This window comes from Mastomys coucha, unplaced genomic scaffold, assembly GCF_008632895.1.
Source record: "Mastomys coucha isolate ucsf_1 unplaced genomic scaffold, UCSF_Mcou_1 pScaffold8, whole genome shotgun sequence".
Lineage (NCBI taxonomy): Eukaryota > Metazoa > Chordata > Mammalia > Rodentia > Muridae > Mastomys > Mastomys coucha.
In genome coordinates, this window is record NW_022196914.1 from 67,233,767 (window position 1) to 67,251,701 (window position 17,935).

Here is a 17,935-nt window from a genome sequence, read left to right on the forward strand (position 1 = left end):
GAAGGAAGGAAGGAAGGAAGGAAGGAAGGAAGGAAGGAAGGAAGGAAGGGAGAAAAAAGTTTCAGAAAAAAAGAAACTAAGTTAATTTTAACTGGTAAAACTTAGACATGAACATGTAAGTTTGATACATTATGCACTGTATAATATTTAAAGCAAGTTAAACATAACATTCAAACCCTAAGTTTCTGAAATATAGATGCTATTGTTCAATAGTAACCTTATTGTACAATGGCACACAAGAACTTTGCCACTTACCACGCTCCCCTCCCCCTGCACACAGCCTTCTCCCTACCCTCTGAAGCTACCACTCTCCTCTCAACTTCTGAAATCAACATTTTCTTATTTCATGAGTAAGATCATGTAGTGCTTGTCTTTTGGGGCAAAACAACATTTAAAAGCAGTGTTGTTTCCCTGTATTTTAAATGTACAATTTATATATGTTTATCAGTTATAAAAAGAGATTATACATGCAAGCAATTTAGAGTAATTAAATCAAGCTAATTAATATACCCATCACCTCAAATGCTTAAGGTTTTTTGAGCAATCTCAAACAAAATATGGCACCACAGTTGGAAAACACAATTTACCTATATATCTCCTGAAAAGAAAAAAACTAGCACGTTTTTCAAGGTACTTTGTTACTTGTAAATATGAACTGTTAAGCCTAATGTACCAATATGCTAGAGTACAGTTTAAAATAAACAAATTGATCCAGAATCACAAAGAAAACTCAATTAGGAAGTCACTGAAAAACTTAACAGCGGATAGCAATTACTGGGAATGTAACCTAAATAGTCTGTTGTCTTAGTTAGGGCTTCTATTGCTGTACTAACACACCATGACCAAAAGGAGTCAGTGTGGGAAATGAAAGCAGGAGCCTGGAGGCAGGAATGAAGCAGGAGCACAGAGGAGTGCTGCTCACTCTAGTCTGCTTACTTACCACTAGCATAAGAGTGGCAAGGCTCAGGGAGCTGGACCCTCCCACAGCAATCATCAATCAAGAAAATTTACCATAGGCTTACCCACAGATCAGTCTGCTGGGCATAGTCTCTCAACTGAGGTTCTCTCTTTCTAAATCATTCTAGCTGGGTCAAGTAGACATAAAACCAACCAATGCATCTGTCTTGTTGCTATAGTAGTTAAGAAACTAAGCTGAAGCTAGACTGAGAATTGTACAAAAACAAAACCTAAGTAGTATAAAGCATTATCAAGCGTGGCAATCTGTAACTGCCAGAAAGAAAGTTAACTATCTACTGTGAGTAAAACTCCTGAAAAGAAACAAAGTTCAAATGACCTGGAGGGGCAAGGGGATCGTGCCACCAGACAAAAGAACTGGTAGGGTTGAACAGGTCCAAACCCTGGAGAATCTCAGAATTGAGAACCAGTCATGCATGAGGCCAGATCCTTTTCCAACTACCTGATCTGGAACACATAAGCGTGAAACCCCACTAAGAAGACAATGACAATCGGTCATAGTAACATAAAAACCTGGAGTTCTCCATGCTAATGAGGAATAGACCCCGAGTGTTTAGCCAATGAGCTTCCCTTCCTGGGTATTCCTTCCTGCTAAAGGTATTTAATCTCTGGTTCACCCCAAGTAAGGTGTATGCATTTACATTCGCCATCAAATAAAGCAGTTTGGACAAGCAAGGAGTGTGTCCTTCATCAGGGATCACAGGGGAGGAAGGCCTTCCTTGTGAAGAACTGTGCCTACATGCGTCAAAGAAGGCATTCTCTCTTCCAGCACCTCCACACTCTTGGCACTCACTCAGAACCAAACCTGATTCCACCCCTGTCCCAGGCTTAGCATTCTTTCCTGCCTGGCACAAAGACTCCCTGAGGAAAAGTGCAGATCCTTAGACTGTTCCCACCTCCCTGCAGTCCACAGCAGCATCTGGGGACACAGGAGGCCAGGAAGACTCTTATGTTTTTCAAACTGGAACCTCTATTGTGGACTTTTTGCCTCCTCTGAGTGCTGACTAAACCCCAGCAGCGAGAAAGACATGCAGCCCAACAGATCTTTAAAGATACCACAATAAATGGACAGCTTATGTTTCCCCTCGGCAGAGAGAACAAGAAAGGTTAACAATCTCTTTCTCCCCAAGAGATTGTAAGGCTCAGTTTCCCTCACAGCTCCACCTACTCACGTCTTGACCCAACTGGCTGGTAATCTATTCTCTGGACTGCTTTCTGCCTTCTAAGCATTTCAGCTCCATCTACCAATAGGTTCTTCTCCAGAATGTCCTCCCACACTCCTCCTCCTCCGTCCCAGGGAACAGTCTCCCCTGGCTTGTCTGAGGGACCTTTCCCCTCCTCCTACCCTTGAAGCTCCTTTCTCTCTGAAGCCTCTTTTTTTTTAAAAAAATCTTAAAGTACACACAACCACTATATATGAAGTAATGATTTTCCTGTCATTAAGACATAAAGTTTAGGGATACTCTTGACCAGTTCCCTGTTCCCAGCGTTCAATTAACTGCTTGAGGCAATCAACAAACAATAATGAAGCACACCAGGCACTGAGGTAAAGGATGAATAAAGCCAGTCTGCCCAATGCATCCTGAAACTGACAGTCGAATCCTAGTTACTTAGCAACTGACTATTGTGCATGAAGTACAATGATCAAATATCTAAATCTGCTTTGTCATCTAAGAGTCTAATCAATTGACTTAGCAATTGACTATCATGTATAAAGTACTATAACTACCTTTCTCAAATTCACATTGAGTGTATGAGCAGGAATAGAGCACTTAGGCTACTTTAACTGATAACAAAACTATCATGAACTACACTTACCTTCAAGAGTTTGCATCATTTCTAGAAGTACAGGAGTAAGAGTTTGATTATATTCGTGGAATATATCTATAAATAAAACTTCAGTGCAAGGCTAGAGGGAGAAAAAAGAACAAATTACTAGTAAAAAGAAGGTCACATTATATTGGCTATTACAAAGAAGCAAAGAGACATTCAGTCTTTAAATTCCAAATCAAATATACTGACTGTTAGTTTCTTACAAAACAAAACTATTGGAGCTGGGGCTCCGTGCTGAAACAGATGCTTAGCAGGCCACACATGAAGCCTGGCTTCTAGCCCTAGCACCATTTGTTTAAAAATTAAAAAGGAATGCAAGAAGTTAATTCATAACAAAACCTGCTTTTCATTTTTGTGATCATTTGGTATCATACACTCAATATATCTTTAATTTGTTGTACTTTAAAAATAGCCATACTCATTTATATGTAAGTAAAATGACTGAGTATCTAAGGACAGAAATGATATATGACTATCCACTGCAGTTCATAAGTTCAATTCACCATGAAAACTAGTATTTCTTTTAAGAAACACAAGCAGTAATAAGAACTATTTAGCTACATAAAGAATGTGTTACTTGGATTTTAAAAAAGAATTATTTATTTTTATTTTATGTGTATATGTTTGCCTGCATGTATGTAAATGAACCATATGTCTGGTATCCATGGAGTAAAACGGCATTGGCTGAACTGGAGTAGAATAAGTTTGGAGTAAGAATAGTTTTGAGTCCTCATGGAGATACTGGGAACAGAACCAGGTCCTCTACAAGAGGAACAAGTGCTCCTAGCTGCTGAGCCAAAAAGCATTGAGGCATGAGCTGCAGAGATAGCTCAGTGATTAAGGGTACTTGTTGCTCTTGTGGAAGACCCAAGTTCATGGTAGCTCAGAACCAACTATCACTCCAGTTCCTGAGGATCCAATATCTATAAAACTACTGGACACTGGGCTGGAGAGATGGCTCAGTGGTTAAGAACACTGACTGCTCTTCTGAAGGTCCTGAGTTCAAATCCCAGCAATCACATGATGGCTCACAGCCATCCGTAATGAGATCTGATGCCCTCTTCTGGGGTATCTAAGACAGCTACAGTGTACTTACATATAATAAATAAATCTTTAAAAAAAAAAACTACTGGACACTAAGTACATACAGTATACACACAATGCAGGCAAAACACTCATACATAAAATAAATCTTTAAAAGATAAAAAAAAAAGAGTAAATGAATTGCTAGTAAAATAAAGCTTGAAAGCAGTAAATAAGTAAACAGCAGAAAGAACAAAGAGCACAGAGGCCTGGGCCTGAGAGATGGCTCAGAAGTGAAGAGCACTACCTGCTCTTCTAAAGGACCCGAAGATCTAGCAACACCTTCTGGCCTCCTTGGTACCAGGCACACATGAAATGTACCAAATACATGCAAGCAAAACGTACATACACATTTTTTTAAATTTATTTTAAAAGTCATAATTGCCAGGCAGCTTACAACTAACTGCCTATGTTTCTAGCCCCAGGGGACCCAACACCCTCTTCTGAATGGACACACACACACACAATTTAAAATAAAAATAAATCATAGCCAGGCAGTGGTAGTGTATACCTCTATCCCAACATTAAGGAGGCAGAGGCAAGTGGAATCTCTATGAGTTGGGACCCAGCATGGCCTGCAGAGTAAATTCCAGGACAGCCACAGCTACACATAGAAACTCTGTCTCAAAAAACCATCAATCAAGCCAAGCATGTCAGCACTTGGGAAGCAGAGGTAGAAAGCTCTCTGAACAAAGGCAGCCTGGTCTCCATGGTGAGTTCCAGACCAGCAAGGACTACTAATGAGACCTTGTCTCTGAACAAACAAAATCAGCCATGTATGTGGTGGCACATGTCTTTAGTCCCAGCACTTGGGAGAAAGAAACAGGCATAACTCTTCAAGTGCAAGGTTAGCCTGTTCTACACTGTGAAACCCAGTCAATCTACTGCAACCTCCCCCCCCAAAAAAACACACAAAATTTTAGCAAATTATGTACAAAAGTTTTAACAAAGAACAGCTCAATAAACACATTTTACAAATATTCTGAAAGACAATATTTTTAACCTTATCAATAAGTATGTTTTAAAAGTATCCTATAATTGAAAGCAATAGGCTGACGTCTGAGATTCATACTAAGTGATAAGAGTAATAGAGCCTATTATTATATTAGTATATGAAACTGTGAAACAATAAAAAAAATACTTTATTTAAAAAATAATGTATCGCAGGGCAGTGGTGGCGCATGCCTTTAATCCCAGCACTTGGGAAGCAGAGGCAGGTGGATTTCTGAGTTCGAGGCCCGCCTAGTCTACAGAGTGAGTTCCAGGACAGCCAAGGCTACACACAGAAAGCCTGTCTCGAAAAACAAAACAAACAAACGAAAAAAGTAAGGAATCAAGCTGGGCAGTGGTGGCATACACCTTTGATCCCAGCCCTCGGGAGGCAGAGACAGACAGATCTCTGTAAATTCAAGGACAGCCTAGTCTACAGAGTGAGTTCCAGGACAGTCAGAGCTAAGCAGAGAATCCCTGTCTCAAAAACATCATCAAGAAAATCATCCTAGTGCCAAAGTGACATATTTCATTTAAATATTTTCTATTTGTACAATGACAATTATTTCTCAAACAAGTTGAAGAACCAAAACAATAAGTCTACTATCCCCATCTTAATAAAAAGGAAAGCTCAGACTAAAGTCCGTAAGTTAATTAACTTTCTCTAGAATTCTTTTGTAATTATTATTATTATTATTATTATTATTATTATTATTATTATTATTATTATTTTAAAGATTTATTACACTGTAGCTGACTTCAGACACACCAGAAGAGGGTGTCAGATCTCACTACAGGTGGTTGTGAGCCACCATATGGTTGCTGGGATTTGAACTCAAGACCTTCAGAAGAGCAGTTAGTGCTCCTTCCTGCTGCCTTCCAGCCCCCTACTTGTGGAATTATAAACAGTTAACTCTGTCTAACTCCAAGTGTGGATCTTTAATCACACTCCAGTGCCTTCCCATCGGCATCTCTTCCCATTGATACTCACCCTCAAACTGTATTTCCAAGAGTCTCCACCTGTTTCTTCCACTGCTGCAATCAAAAAAATGACAAATGATGCTCTGCAGAAACAACACAGTGATACTTCTAAAAGCGTAACGCTTATGTGGATTGTCTGAGACCTAATACTGGATGCACATCCTGAGAACATAATAGATTACATAGATTCCTTTCTTCCAGCTACAAATCACATGTGTACTTTATAATCTCTATAAACTGCTCATTAAATTCCTTATGAGCACTCTTGTTTTCCTGAAAAAAAATTTGTGTGTGTGTGTGGGGGGGCAATTCTTAGTAGAAGAAATCTCAAACTTCCTGTATTTCCAGATTATATGATAATTCAGAAAATGGTATTGTTATAACCCTGAGAATCATTTTAATGCATGTAGTGATGATTCTCAAGTTAAAACTTGTCATACTTCCCATAAATTTTATCTGTATATTCAAAGTCCAAGTAAAATCTTTTAGGACTAAACTGCCCCCCAAAACAAACAAAGTCCTAAGTATTCAATGTTCACAGCTCATCATACACTATGAAATTATATCTACTACATGTTTTAAAAGTAAGACTCTAGCTAGGAAAAAAAAAAGATGCACTGTATAATGTAATGTTCCATTTTCTAAATAGCTTAAAATACCTCCTGAATAAAAACAAAGAGGATAAATGTCCTCAAAGTTTAAAGCCATCTTAAAATATGGATGCAACATGTGGCTATCTAAGTCAAAGTGGTGTGAAGGCTAAAACTGCCTATGTCTTGATGCAGTCAAGTGGATTCACACATAGGCATTATATATGTGAAAATATGCATGCAACTGTGAGCGTTATGTGGAAGGGTACATAAGTACATACAAATACATACAAATGCAACCTGTGTAGAGGCAAGGCTGCTTGATATCAGGTATTTTCTTTACTGTCTGTCTCCCATATATGGCCCAGAACTCATTTAGGCTAGTCGACTTAACCAGATGGCACCAGAAATTAATTCACTGTCCTTGCATCCTGGATCCCAGGACTACAAGTGGGCCACTATGCCCATGTGACTTTTACTTGACTCCTAGGGATCCAAGTTCTTATCCCCATACTCGAAATGGTAAAACCTTTACTCAGTGAGCCCTCTCTGCAGCCCTACATAGATATTTTATTAGGCACAGGTTTCTTTTCTGTAACAAGGATCTTGGCAGACTTATGCTAGTTATCTGTCAACTACAACATTCAGAACTGTTATGGAATATGGAGAAAAAGGAAAATAGGAAGTACTTTAACAATTAAAAAAAAAATTTCTCAGGGACATACAAGATGGTTCAGAGGGCAATGGTGCTTACCATGAAGCCTGAGGACAGAGCTCTATCCCTGAGTCCTACAGTGTTGAAGCAAAGAACCTCTAATTGTAAGGCATGTGTACACATACACACTAAAAAATAAAATTTAATTTAAAAACAGGGACTTGGGGTAGAAGACACACTTAGTATTTGTGAGACCCTGGGTTCAATCCAAAGTACCTATGCTTTCACATAAAAATTAATATACAAATATATAGCCACAAACTAGAAAATGACCTGGTAAGAGATAAGTATTTAATTTTGTTTTCATTCTAAACTACATAAGGACAGCTAATTTTTTCTTTTCCTTTATTTGTTTTGTTTTGCTTTGCTTTTGTTTTTTAAAACAGAGTTCCTTAATGTAGCCCTAGCTATCCCAGAACTTACAACTGTAGACCAGGCCAGCTTCAAAATCAGAGATCCAACTGCCGCTGCCTCCAAAATCTTGGGACTAAAGGTTAAGTGCACCCAGGTAGACAGCTAAACAGCTTAAAGGGATCTTTCCAGAACAAAACTATGTAACACATCTGAATTAGGAACCTAGTCTTACTTCTCACTGTTCCAAAGGGTAAGAGATGGAGAGTTAAGTACATAGTAACACACCAACCAACCACAACACTCCAGTTCCAAACTGAATTGTGAAAAGCCAAGGACAAAGCTGGGTGCAGTAGCACAGGCACTGGGGGCACAGGCACTAGGGGAACAGAGGCAGGTGGATCTCTGTGATCCAAGGCCAGGCTGCTCTACATGTCAGGACAGCCAGAGCTACACAGTGACACCTGCCTCACAGACAGAGAGATAGAGCAACCGGGGGGGAGGGGGGGGGGGTTGTGCAAGGTCAGAAATGCTACATTAAAAATGCAATGTTTTGTCCCTATCACTCAAACACATATTTATTTATGAAACAGAGAGACAAGTCTCATGAAAACTGAAAAACTAATTCTTACTAAAGCCTTCTGGATCTTCCTCCCACATGGTCAGTTCTTCTTCAGTCAATAAAAAATAATGAGAGACTAGTCGTCGACATATCTCTGTCAACGTGGGATACGTGAAGAACGCCATCTTAATCTTATGGGCTTCAAGTGTTTCAGGGCTGCTATCTAGAAAAATAAAATTCCCCAGTTAACAGTACAGATATTCTCTCTAGATGCATCTTATAACTGAAATGAAGAATATACTTTCAGAAGAAAAGACACACTTGGTAAGAATCTCTCCATATTTATTATCAACACATTTTAAAGGCACTCTTCCCTTGTTTGTAATTCATCAGTTCAGCTCTGTCCTAACCACTCTAGCATATACACACTGTTGTCCTTCCCAACTATCTCTTCCTTCCCCCTCCTTCCCTCCTCACTACAAGACGTGCTCACTGGTCTTGACACCTAAATAGGAAAGCACAAATAACACTGCAGACAATTCAGCCTTATCTACAACTCACCTTTTTAAGAAAACTTTTATTCTTTAAATAATAAGTACAACAGGAGCTGTAGTAGCTACTGTGGACTATAATTCTTTAACTGTGTAACTGTCAAATCATCAACTGTGCTATAAGAAAGCTCAGTAAATATAGATTTAGCTCTTTAAAAGCCAGTATCCACAAATTAAATTGTAAACTATTTCTCATTCCACATACCAGCGAGTTTGCTTCTCAAACTAAAATGAACTTCAAGAAAAGTATATCAAAATAGTAATTACATTACACTTGGATTAAAATTTAAAAACTCAGTAGAATATTACCTTCAAAATTTTTGGATGGCTTATAAGCATAATTTTTGACAATCATCTTAATAAGATTCATGCACTGGACAATGAATCGCTCAAATGTAACGCCTTCACCAACTTCAGTAAAAACATAGCTTACAGAAAATTCCAGTGACCTCTGAATTAGAGGTGTAAATGAAATGGGGTGCTGATCCAAAAAGTCCAAGAGCTATAAAGAAAAAAACTTGAATGGTATTTTGTACAATGGTATTATAGGACATATTACTACAATTATTAATTTTACTAATAAATGTTTAACTAGATGTAAACTTCACGGGACCTCTACGCATCACCAGTTCCTCATACACTGTAATCTTCTTGGAATATACCATAAATCATATTTTTCCCAAGCTACAACTCATAAAAAATTTTCTAGTATTTTTTAAGACTTATTTTTATTTTATTTTATGGATATTTTGCCTGCATGCACAGATGCTTGGTGGTCCCCTGGAATTGTAGTTACAAACAGTTGTGAGATGCCATGTAGGTGCTGGGAATTGAGCTTGAATCCTCCAGAGGAGCAGCCAATGCTCTTAACTGCTGAGCCAGCCTCAGAATTTTCTAGTATTTCTAAAACAGGGACTAAAAAGATCCCATCATAGTTAACTTGGTAACAAGTAAATATGGTATAAAATATTAAAAATATGCCAGCTTTTCAAAAGAACAATAAGAGGAAGTCATTAAAAAAATCAAAAGAACCATATTTTGATATACCATAATAGTTGCTTAGAGAAATGTCCTCTTTACAGAGCACTATAGCTAAGGAATGCAAAAGAAGCAACAGAATTAGAATGCTATTATCATGTAAGTTCTGGGAAAACAGACAGCAGTCACCAGCAGCTGTTCACAGGGAGGCAGGAAGGCTGCCTGTGAGCTAAAAGACCTTATCCATCAGTCTAACCATGCACATACACAGCCAGATGCTGTCTTCCTGAGATGAGGTACTATCTGACACACAGTACCATCCAGGAAGTAGTCTTACCATAGACTCTCCTGAGATAAATGTGATCAAGTCTCTATCTAACTACAAATGTGTAAGAAATATGGGGGAAAAGAATGTGGAGAAAAAGAACATGTTAAATAACACGTGGGGATACAAGTAGTCAACTGCTTCAGGAGGGGCTGGCACGATAAAAGTACTGGCTGCCAAATCTACACAGAAGGAGAGAACCAACTTCTGTTAATCTTCTACTGATCTCCACATGTGACCCATGGTATGTTCAGCCCTACTCCCCTACCTCAAATAAATAAATGTAATTTAAAAAAAAAAAAAAGATGCTTCATGAAAGTAACTGTTATCTCAGCAAGTAGCAAGGGGAAAGTCCTCTGGGTTGTAGTGCACACCTGTGGTCCTAGCATTTGGGAATCAGAGGCTCAAGATCCTCCTGAGATAAATACCAAGTCCAAGGCCATAATAAGCTACATGAAACTCTGTTGTTCTGGATAGATTGATGGAAGGAAGGAAGGAAGGAAGGAAGGAAGGAAGGAAGGAAGGGATAGATGACAGGCAAGCAGGTAGGCTAGCTAAGTGATATTATTGTAATCCTATCTAAGATTTGCTTTGAGATAATCAGGAGGTCAGGAGAAGAAGCATGAACATAAAAGAGACAGTAAAGCAAGTCTTAAATCTCAGTCTCAGCACAAGCAACAATTCAAGGTAAGCCTGGACAACAAGGTAAGTTCCAGGCCAGCCAAGAGTAAGACCCTGCCTCAAAATAAAAAAAGGACTGACTATGTACTAACAGCTGCTGATGGTGAGCAATAACTTTTTCGGAACTCAGAGGACTCAGTTATCCAATTCCATTTGGGTCAACGTTTTAAATGTCTCAATTTTTGAAGCTTTAGAAAAAATTTGGAAATTATGAATATAAATTTCCTAAGTAAAGCTGTTGCTATAAACTTGTTCTAAGAAGTAGAATTACAAAGCTAAAAGAAATAAGAAACTCAATAGACTACTAATAAATATGGTTTCTAAAACAGACTGTGTGGGTTGGAGAGATGGCTCAGCAATTAAGAGCACTGGCTATTTCTTCCCGAGGTCCTGAGTTCAATTCCCAGCACCCACATGGTGGCTCACAGCCTGGACCTGTTACTTCCTTCAGGACTACAATAATGACATTACATTATTCCTCTTACATTACCCGCTAGAATCCTTTATAAGAAAAGGAAATGTCCCTCAGCAGGTATCTGATAGCCAGCAGGAACTACACTAACACTGGGTCTTCTACATAGTGAGTTCTGGATTCCCAGAGTTATACAGAGACCCTGTCTCAAAATACATAGATAGGTAAATAAATAAAGTTAGCTTTATATAGGGGTTTTAAAGGTTAAAGTGATCTGATGTTGATGGGTGATTCTACCTAGAATGTTAGAAATGAAGACAACTGACATTCAAATCTAAGCCTACTACCTAAAGCATCAATAAAAGGAACAAGATCCTCTGACCACCTTGTCACAAAGTACGCATTTTGTGCATGCAAATAGTCTCTAATCAGGCCTTCCCAAGTGGTACCACACAGTTCTTTTTATTTCTTCCTATTCTCCAAACCTCAACTTTCATAAAATATTACATAAAACTTAGCTCTAGCATTTATATGCACTGTCTAGTATAGTACAACCATAAATTCTATTCAAAAGATGTGGTAGTTGTGATGATAATCTGATATTCATTGTGAATATACTTTGTAATAGTATATAGTTGCCAGCTGCATCTGATCCACTTCTGGCTGAACTGGATTTTCCCTTTTTTCCTGCTTTTCTCTGATAAAACTCAATCTTTCTAAAACTCCTTTTGGGTGATTTTCTTTGCCCAGTGCTGATAACATAACCAAAGGCTTGTGTATGCTAGGATGACTCACACAACTATGACACTGGATATGTAATTTAATACATATGTATAGTACATATGTATAGTAATACATAGTCTTAAAGTTTAAAGATACAAGAGCAATTTTCAGTTTCCCAAAAACCTATGTTTCCTTTCATTAAAGCAAAAACTATTACAAATATATCTCCTTTCTAAATGTGAGGGTATATTATACTGGGAAAAACATACATAACTACAAGAGAAAGCTTACCACTTTAGTAAAAAGAATGATCGTCTTTTCCAGTCTATCTCGACACACATTATCTGTACCTATACTTCTGCCTATTAAGAATAAAATTTAAGTTTTTAATAGTCTGTAAATTCACAAAACACATCAAAACTTTACTAAAAATAAGATATTTCACATAAATTCATGGTTGAAATAGCAAGATTTGTTCCTAATAAAACAGAATAATCATCAAAGTTACAATGAACAAAATTAATTCTAAAATATAAATTGAACATTTTAAATAAAGTGATAATAATTTTACCAACAAATTATAAGCCACATTTTTAAAGACTAAACCAGCTATGTCTGAAGCATTTTCAATACAAAGCACCCAATTTTGTCACATTATACAATAGACTTGTAAATTTCTAAAAACCTCCTCTACTTAATTTTGTACATTCAGAAAAATGTACAGTTGTCTGTCAATTCCTTTTCCCTCAATCTGCCTTGACATTTATCTCACTCATCTAACTTCTACTACCCTCTTGGTGATAACCAGAACAAAGTAACCTGTTTTTAAAAATTAACTACGATACTGAGACAAATCACTGTACAAGATTTACACATATAGAGTAGAAACTATCGATAAGTTAGGGTCATTATTCAGAGCTATTAATGAATAATGGGTAAATAGTAATGAATGTAGTTCTACAGTCAAAACTGTAATGGAAGTACTTACTGCACTCCAGAAACTGTTTTAGACGTTCAAATATTCCATGTAAAAAACCCTAGAAAAGAATATATTTTACAATGTCTCTATATTCTGTTATAAACATAACCTTGTGCTTTTCATCACGGGTGCTAAAGCATCTAGCACATAATTTTTTTAAAAATATCTAAGAGAGCTAGATGTGGTCGCACATGCCTAGAAGCCCACATGGTAGAGACTGAAGGAGAAGGATCATGAATACAGCAAACTCCAGCCCCAGCTATGCACGCTGGCAAGTGCCACTAAGCTACATTCCCATCCCTTTTTATTTTGAGATGTGGTCTTGCTAAGTTATCCAATCTGGCCTCAAATTTGAAGTCTTCCAGTCTGAACATAACAAGAAATTGATATTATAGGTGTGAATCATGCTCAGCAACAACTCCTTATCATAAACAAATCTTCAACAAGAATGTAACAGCTAACCTCTTGAGTATGTTTTAGACTGTAAGGAGACTGTAAGGCCCAATTCAACACACTACTTCCCTCAACTCTGTGTAGCCACCAAAACAAAATCCCCATAGAACACGTAGATTCATCATGAAAACCAATTTGTATTTAAGTAGAAACTGCATAGCTATATACTTCTGCACAGAAGAAAAAAATAGATCGCTGTATATCAACAGTGACTATATACTCCAACTTTGGTAGTCTGAATAAAAATGGCTTCAATGTTTGGTCCCAAGTTGGTGGAACTGTTTGGATCAGGAGGTATGGCCTTGGAGTAGCGTGCCACTGGACATGGGCTACCCGGGTACCCCTCCCTCAATTATTACCTACCAGTCAAGATGTAAGCTTTTAGCTACTGCTACTCTGGCACCATGCCTGTCTGCCTACATGCATGCTTCTTGGTGCAGTGATCATACTCTGATTCTGTAAACAAGGCCCCAAATAAATGTTTCCTTTATAAGCTGCCTTGATTATGGTCTCTTCTCAGCAATAAAACAGTAACTACGACAAAAACCTACATGGTCTTGCATAAGGTTGTTACACACAGTTTGTTTGTGGGCTCTGATGGTTTGAATGAGAGTGGTCACAGGCTTCTATGTTACACACCTGGTTCCCAGTTACTGGAAGTATCTGTGAAGGACTAGGTGTGCTCTTCTTAGAAAAGGCATGCCACTGGGAACCAGATCTGACATTTCAAAAGACACCTGCTATTCCCAATGACTTCCTCTGTCTCATTTTGTAGTGGTAGGAATCTAACACAGAGCCTCACATATGTAGATGCAAGCACCTTATGTTAACTATATCTATGGTTCATGTATTTATTCATCAAACTTTGTGTAACTATCATATTACTAAAATGAAGAGAGAAATATCTCACTTTTAAAATATCAAAAACTTAACTGTTAGAATGTACCAATTAATATTGTTAAAGCATTTCAATTCATAGGAGTTCAACTTAAATTGAACGCTGTCAATGTACCTAATTAATTGAAAAATATCCTAGGCCCTTTCTTTTTCTAACTTCATCTCCTTTCTCTAACAGCCAGTGTGACCTGGTGAAAGTCAACAACTATAAAATTCACTATAACATACAAAAAACACAACAAAGCTAGATGGCCACTTAACTAACACCTTTCCAAATCAACGGAAAGGTCACTTGTCATAAGTCCTTTCTGTTTCTTACCATCACCTCCATATTCTTATGAGGTTCCACAAATCCATTCACAGTTAACTTCCGCAGCACTGAAAAGCAAAAGGTTTCATTTGAGCCATATTTTTCATTTTTTATTCTATTCTAATCATAATTAAAATGAATGTGAATAACAAAACTCAGATAAGCTTAAAGGTATTTGTCTCCTCACTTAGAGAAAGACAGGTTACTCAGTCTGGGTAAATACAAAGCCTAGTTCTTCTTGTTCACATAGCTACACTATATATATAACTGTTAGTATGACCTATTTTGAAATTGAGGGTAATTCATTCTTAGAAATTTTAAGATACAACTAAAAACTTCAACTTTAGGCTATGTGAAAACATAATATCTGTCCTAAAACCAATGGAAAACTAAATTCTTTACATATCTGGAATAGACTAGAACGTTCAATTATAAACACCACATTTTGTGGTAGCTAAAACCTTGTGCACAATGACAATTAAGGTAATAGTTTTTGAGACATCTAGATTTAAATCCTTTCTCCACTACTTATAACTGTATTGCTTAGGACAGTTTTTCTATAGCCACTTTCCTAGTGGAAAACGTGGTTAGTATCTGACTTCATAGTTACTAAAGGATTCAATAGTATAATACATCAAAAAACAGCACAAGTCCACAAGAAGGATGATAGTATAAGACAATCTGGAAGAAGAGGGAAGAACCTAGGGCCTCTTGAACACCAGGCAACACACTAAGGTTGAGTCTTATTCCAGCTGAATATGAAATTTTAAGCCACTTTATTAAATAAGCACTGCTATCTACATTACTATAGAATTATCTATTAGATAATGTTTATGAGTCCAAAGACCATATATTAAAATTAAATTTAGGCTGAGTATGGTAGTGTACATTTTTATGTCAGAACTCAGGAAGCAAGGGGAAATCAGATTTCTGTGAGTTCAAGACCAGCCTGGGCTTCCTATATACTGAGTTCCCAGTCTATTTGTGCTTAAAAAAAAAAAAAAAAAAAAAAGCTTAAAATGTAACTGTCTACAACTCAACTTCTTAAATGTAGGCAGTTCTTTAAAACCATTCACACTTTTGTTTACAGATATCACCAAGTTGGGCTCACGGTTTGGGAGTTGTGCATACACAGTCTAGTCAGTTTATGTAAGTGATGCACTAGGATTGTGCCAAGGGAGCACGGTGAGATTCCAAGGTCTAGTGCTGAGTAGATCAGGGTTAGGAAGAGGACTTCGTGGGGGTGATCGGACAGACAAATGAGTGGGTCAGAAGGAACAACAGGCTCTATTCGGTAAAGTCAGTAACTTGGTCCCCAGAAGGGAAGATGGAAATGATGCTATGAGAATGCTTACAAGCACACTATAAGAAAACATGGGCCAAAGTAGCATCCCTAACGGGCGTGCCTTTAATCCCAGCACTTGGGAGGCAGAGGCAGGCAGATTTCTGAGTTCGAGGCCAGCCTGGACTACAGAGTGAGTTCCAGGACAGCCAGGGCTATATGGAGAAACCCTGGCTAGCCGGGCGGTGGTGGCGCACGCCTTTAATCCCAGCACTTGGGAGGCAGAGGCAGGCGGATTTCTGAGTTCGAGGCCAGCCTGGTCTCCAGAGTGAGTTCCAGGACAGCCAGGGCTATACAGAGAAACTCTGTCTCGAAAAAAACCAAAAAAAAAAAAAAAAAAAAAAGGCCGCCTCCTAAATTAGGGCAAGCCTGAGGCACAAACATGAAAGACCCCATTCAACCAAGCAGGTAGGACTGCAGCATTAACAATACAATGCTAACAGTAGGGCCCAGAATGAGAAATGGAGGGCAAAGTGGACGGGAAGGAAGCCTCTGAAACCCGTGACATAACTCATCCACTGAAAAGGAGTTGATATTGTGACATTTCTTATAAAACATAAAGATCTCTAGTTCTTGTCTTATAGAAAAATCAAACCATTTTCCCATGAAAAACTGAGAAAGAAATTTGTCCACAGCAACTACTTGGTAACTGTGCTAGGTATGGCATTTCAAAGATGAGCCGATCAAGTTTAACAGTACCTTTTAACGACAGTAGTGTTCGCTCTAGTGAGCTCAGAACTGCAGCTTCATTGCCCGCAGAAGAAACCTGCTGCAGGAATGTGTCTGTATGATGGTTCCACAGAGAACAGGCAAAATTATAAATTCCAGAAGCTAACTGTAAGAAAATGCACCAAATCTGTATGTGTTACACACTTTAGTAATAAATTACAACTACAAAACCAATACACTGTGGTCTTGTAATAAAAAACCTTTTCTTCAGTGAAGATTTTAAAGAATTAAAAAAGTATGATGTTGCCTGAAAGATTTTAAACTACAATACACAGTAGTTATAGGGTACACTGGTTGCTTTAAACACACACATACACACACGGGCACAGTTCTAAAGAATTAGTCTCTTGGGACTCAGCAGTTAGGAGCACTGATTGTTTTCCTACAGATCCTAAGTTCAATTCCTAGCAACCACATGATTGCTCACAACCGTGTGTAATGGGATTTGGTGCCCTCTTCTGGTGTGTCAGTGACAGTGTACTCATACATAAAATAAATCTTCAAAAGAAAAAAGAAGAATTATTTTCTTATATCAATATTCATCCCATCGGTATCTATATTTATAGGCTAGTGTTTAGTTTTGTTTTTCTTTTGCATTCATTAATGGGTTGAAAGTTCATTTTTAAAATCCATCATTTATGAACCATCACTCAGTATGTCACACATACTGATGCTAAACTATGAGTTAGTAGACTTCTGTGTTCCTCCTTCAGTTCTGTCCATGATGTTTACGTACTTAAAGCTAGAAATATACAAACCACATGGCTTTCAGAGTATAGTTCTAACCTGGACAGTGTTTAAAAACTGACCAATGGGCTAAGAAATGCCTCACTTATACAGCACCTGCATATTGTGCTTGGGACCCCGGTGCCTATCTCAGCACAAAGGAAGAGGAACGAACCACAGAAGCATACACTGGACACCTATGCTGAGAATCTAGGAAGCCTCTGCTTCCTGATGTGACCCTTTGAAGCATAAACTAGTGCTCTGTTTAATTTTTCCCATGTACATAATTTTTCCCATGCACAGCCACAGTGGTGGCATATTACTATAATCCCAGCAAGAGGACTGCCAAGATCAGCTCAAGATAGCTTAAAACAAGAACAAAAGAAAAAGTAATGTACAAATATAATTTGAAATAAGTTCAAATAGCCACAGGACCTTTACCTCAGTACTCTCCATTACCACATAAGCTAAACTTGCTGAAAAAAAAATGAGAAAAAAAAAAAAGCAATGGTGATAAACATTCTTTAGTTCCTCAAAATACAATGACAAGTCCTGCCTGGTATTATGCCTATAACATCAGTACGAGGGAATGTGAGTCCAGAGGATCACAGGCCAGCCTTTATAGTATACACTGAAATCCCCAAAAACAAACAAAAGAATCCCAACTTAAAACAAGAGTAAACTAGGCTGGTCAGTGGTGGCGTACACCTTTAATCCCAGTACTTGGGAGGCAGAGGCAAGTAGATTTC

The 17,935-nt window shown here is 38.0% G+C and overlaps 1 protein-coding gene across 3 annotated transcripts in view; it reads right to left on the minus strand.

The window, feature by feature from the left end:
- Ipo11 (importin 11) overlaps positions 1–17,935 on the minus strand; it is a 163,074-nt gene that overhangs the window by 112,121 nt on the left and 33,018 nt on the right. For all 3 annotated transcript variants that reach the window (XM_031360523.1, XM_031360524.1, XM_031360525.1), the window contains exons 6-13: positions 16,431–16,566; positions 14,399–14,457; positions 12,739–12,787; positions 12,042–12,112; positions 8,941–9,133; positions 8,151–8,303; positions 5,873–5,916; positions 2,794–2,884 (exon numbers count right to left, since the gene is read on the minus strand). In XM_031360523.1, the coding sequence (XP_031216383.1) occupies positions 2,794–2,884; positions 5,873–5,916; positions 8,151–8,303; positions 8,941–9,133; positions 12,042–12,112; positions 12,739–12,787; positions 14,399–14,457; positions 16,431–16,566 (796 nt within the window). The remainder of the gene's footprint in view (positions 1–2,793; positions 2,885–5,872; positions 5,917–8,150; positions 8,304–8,940; positions 9,134–12,041; positions 12,113–12,738; positions 12,788–14,398; positions 14,458–16,430; positions 16,567–17,935) is intronic.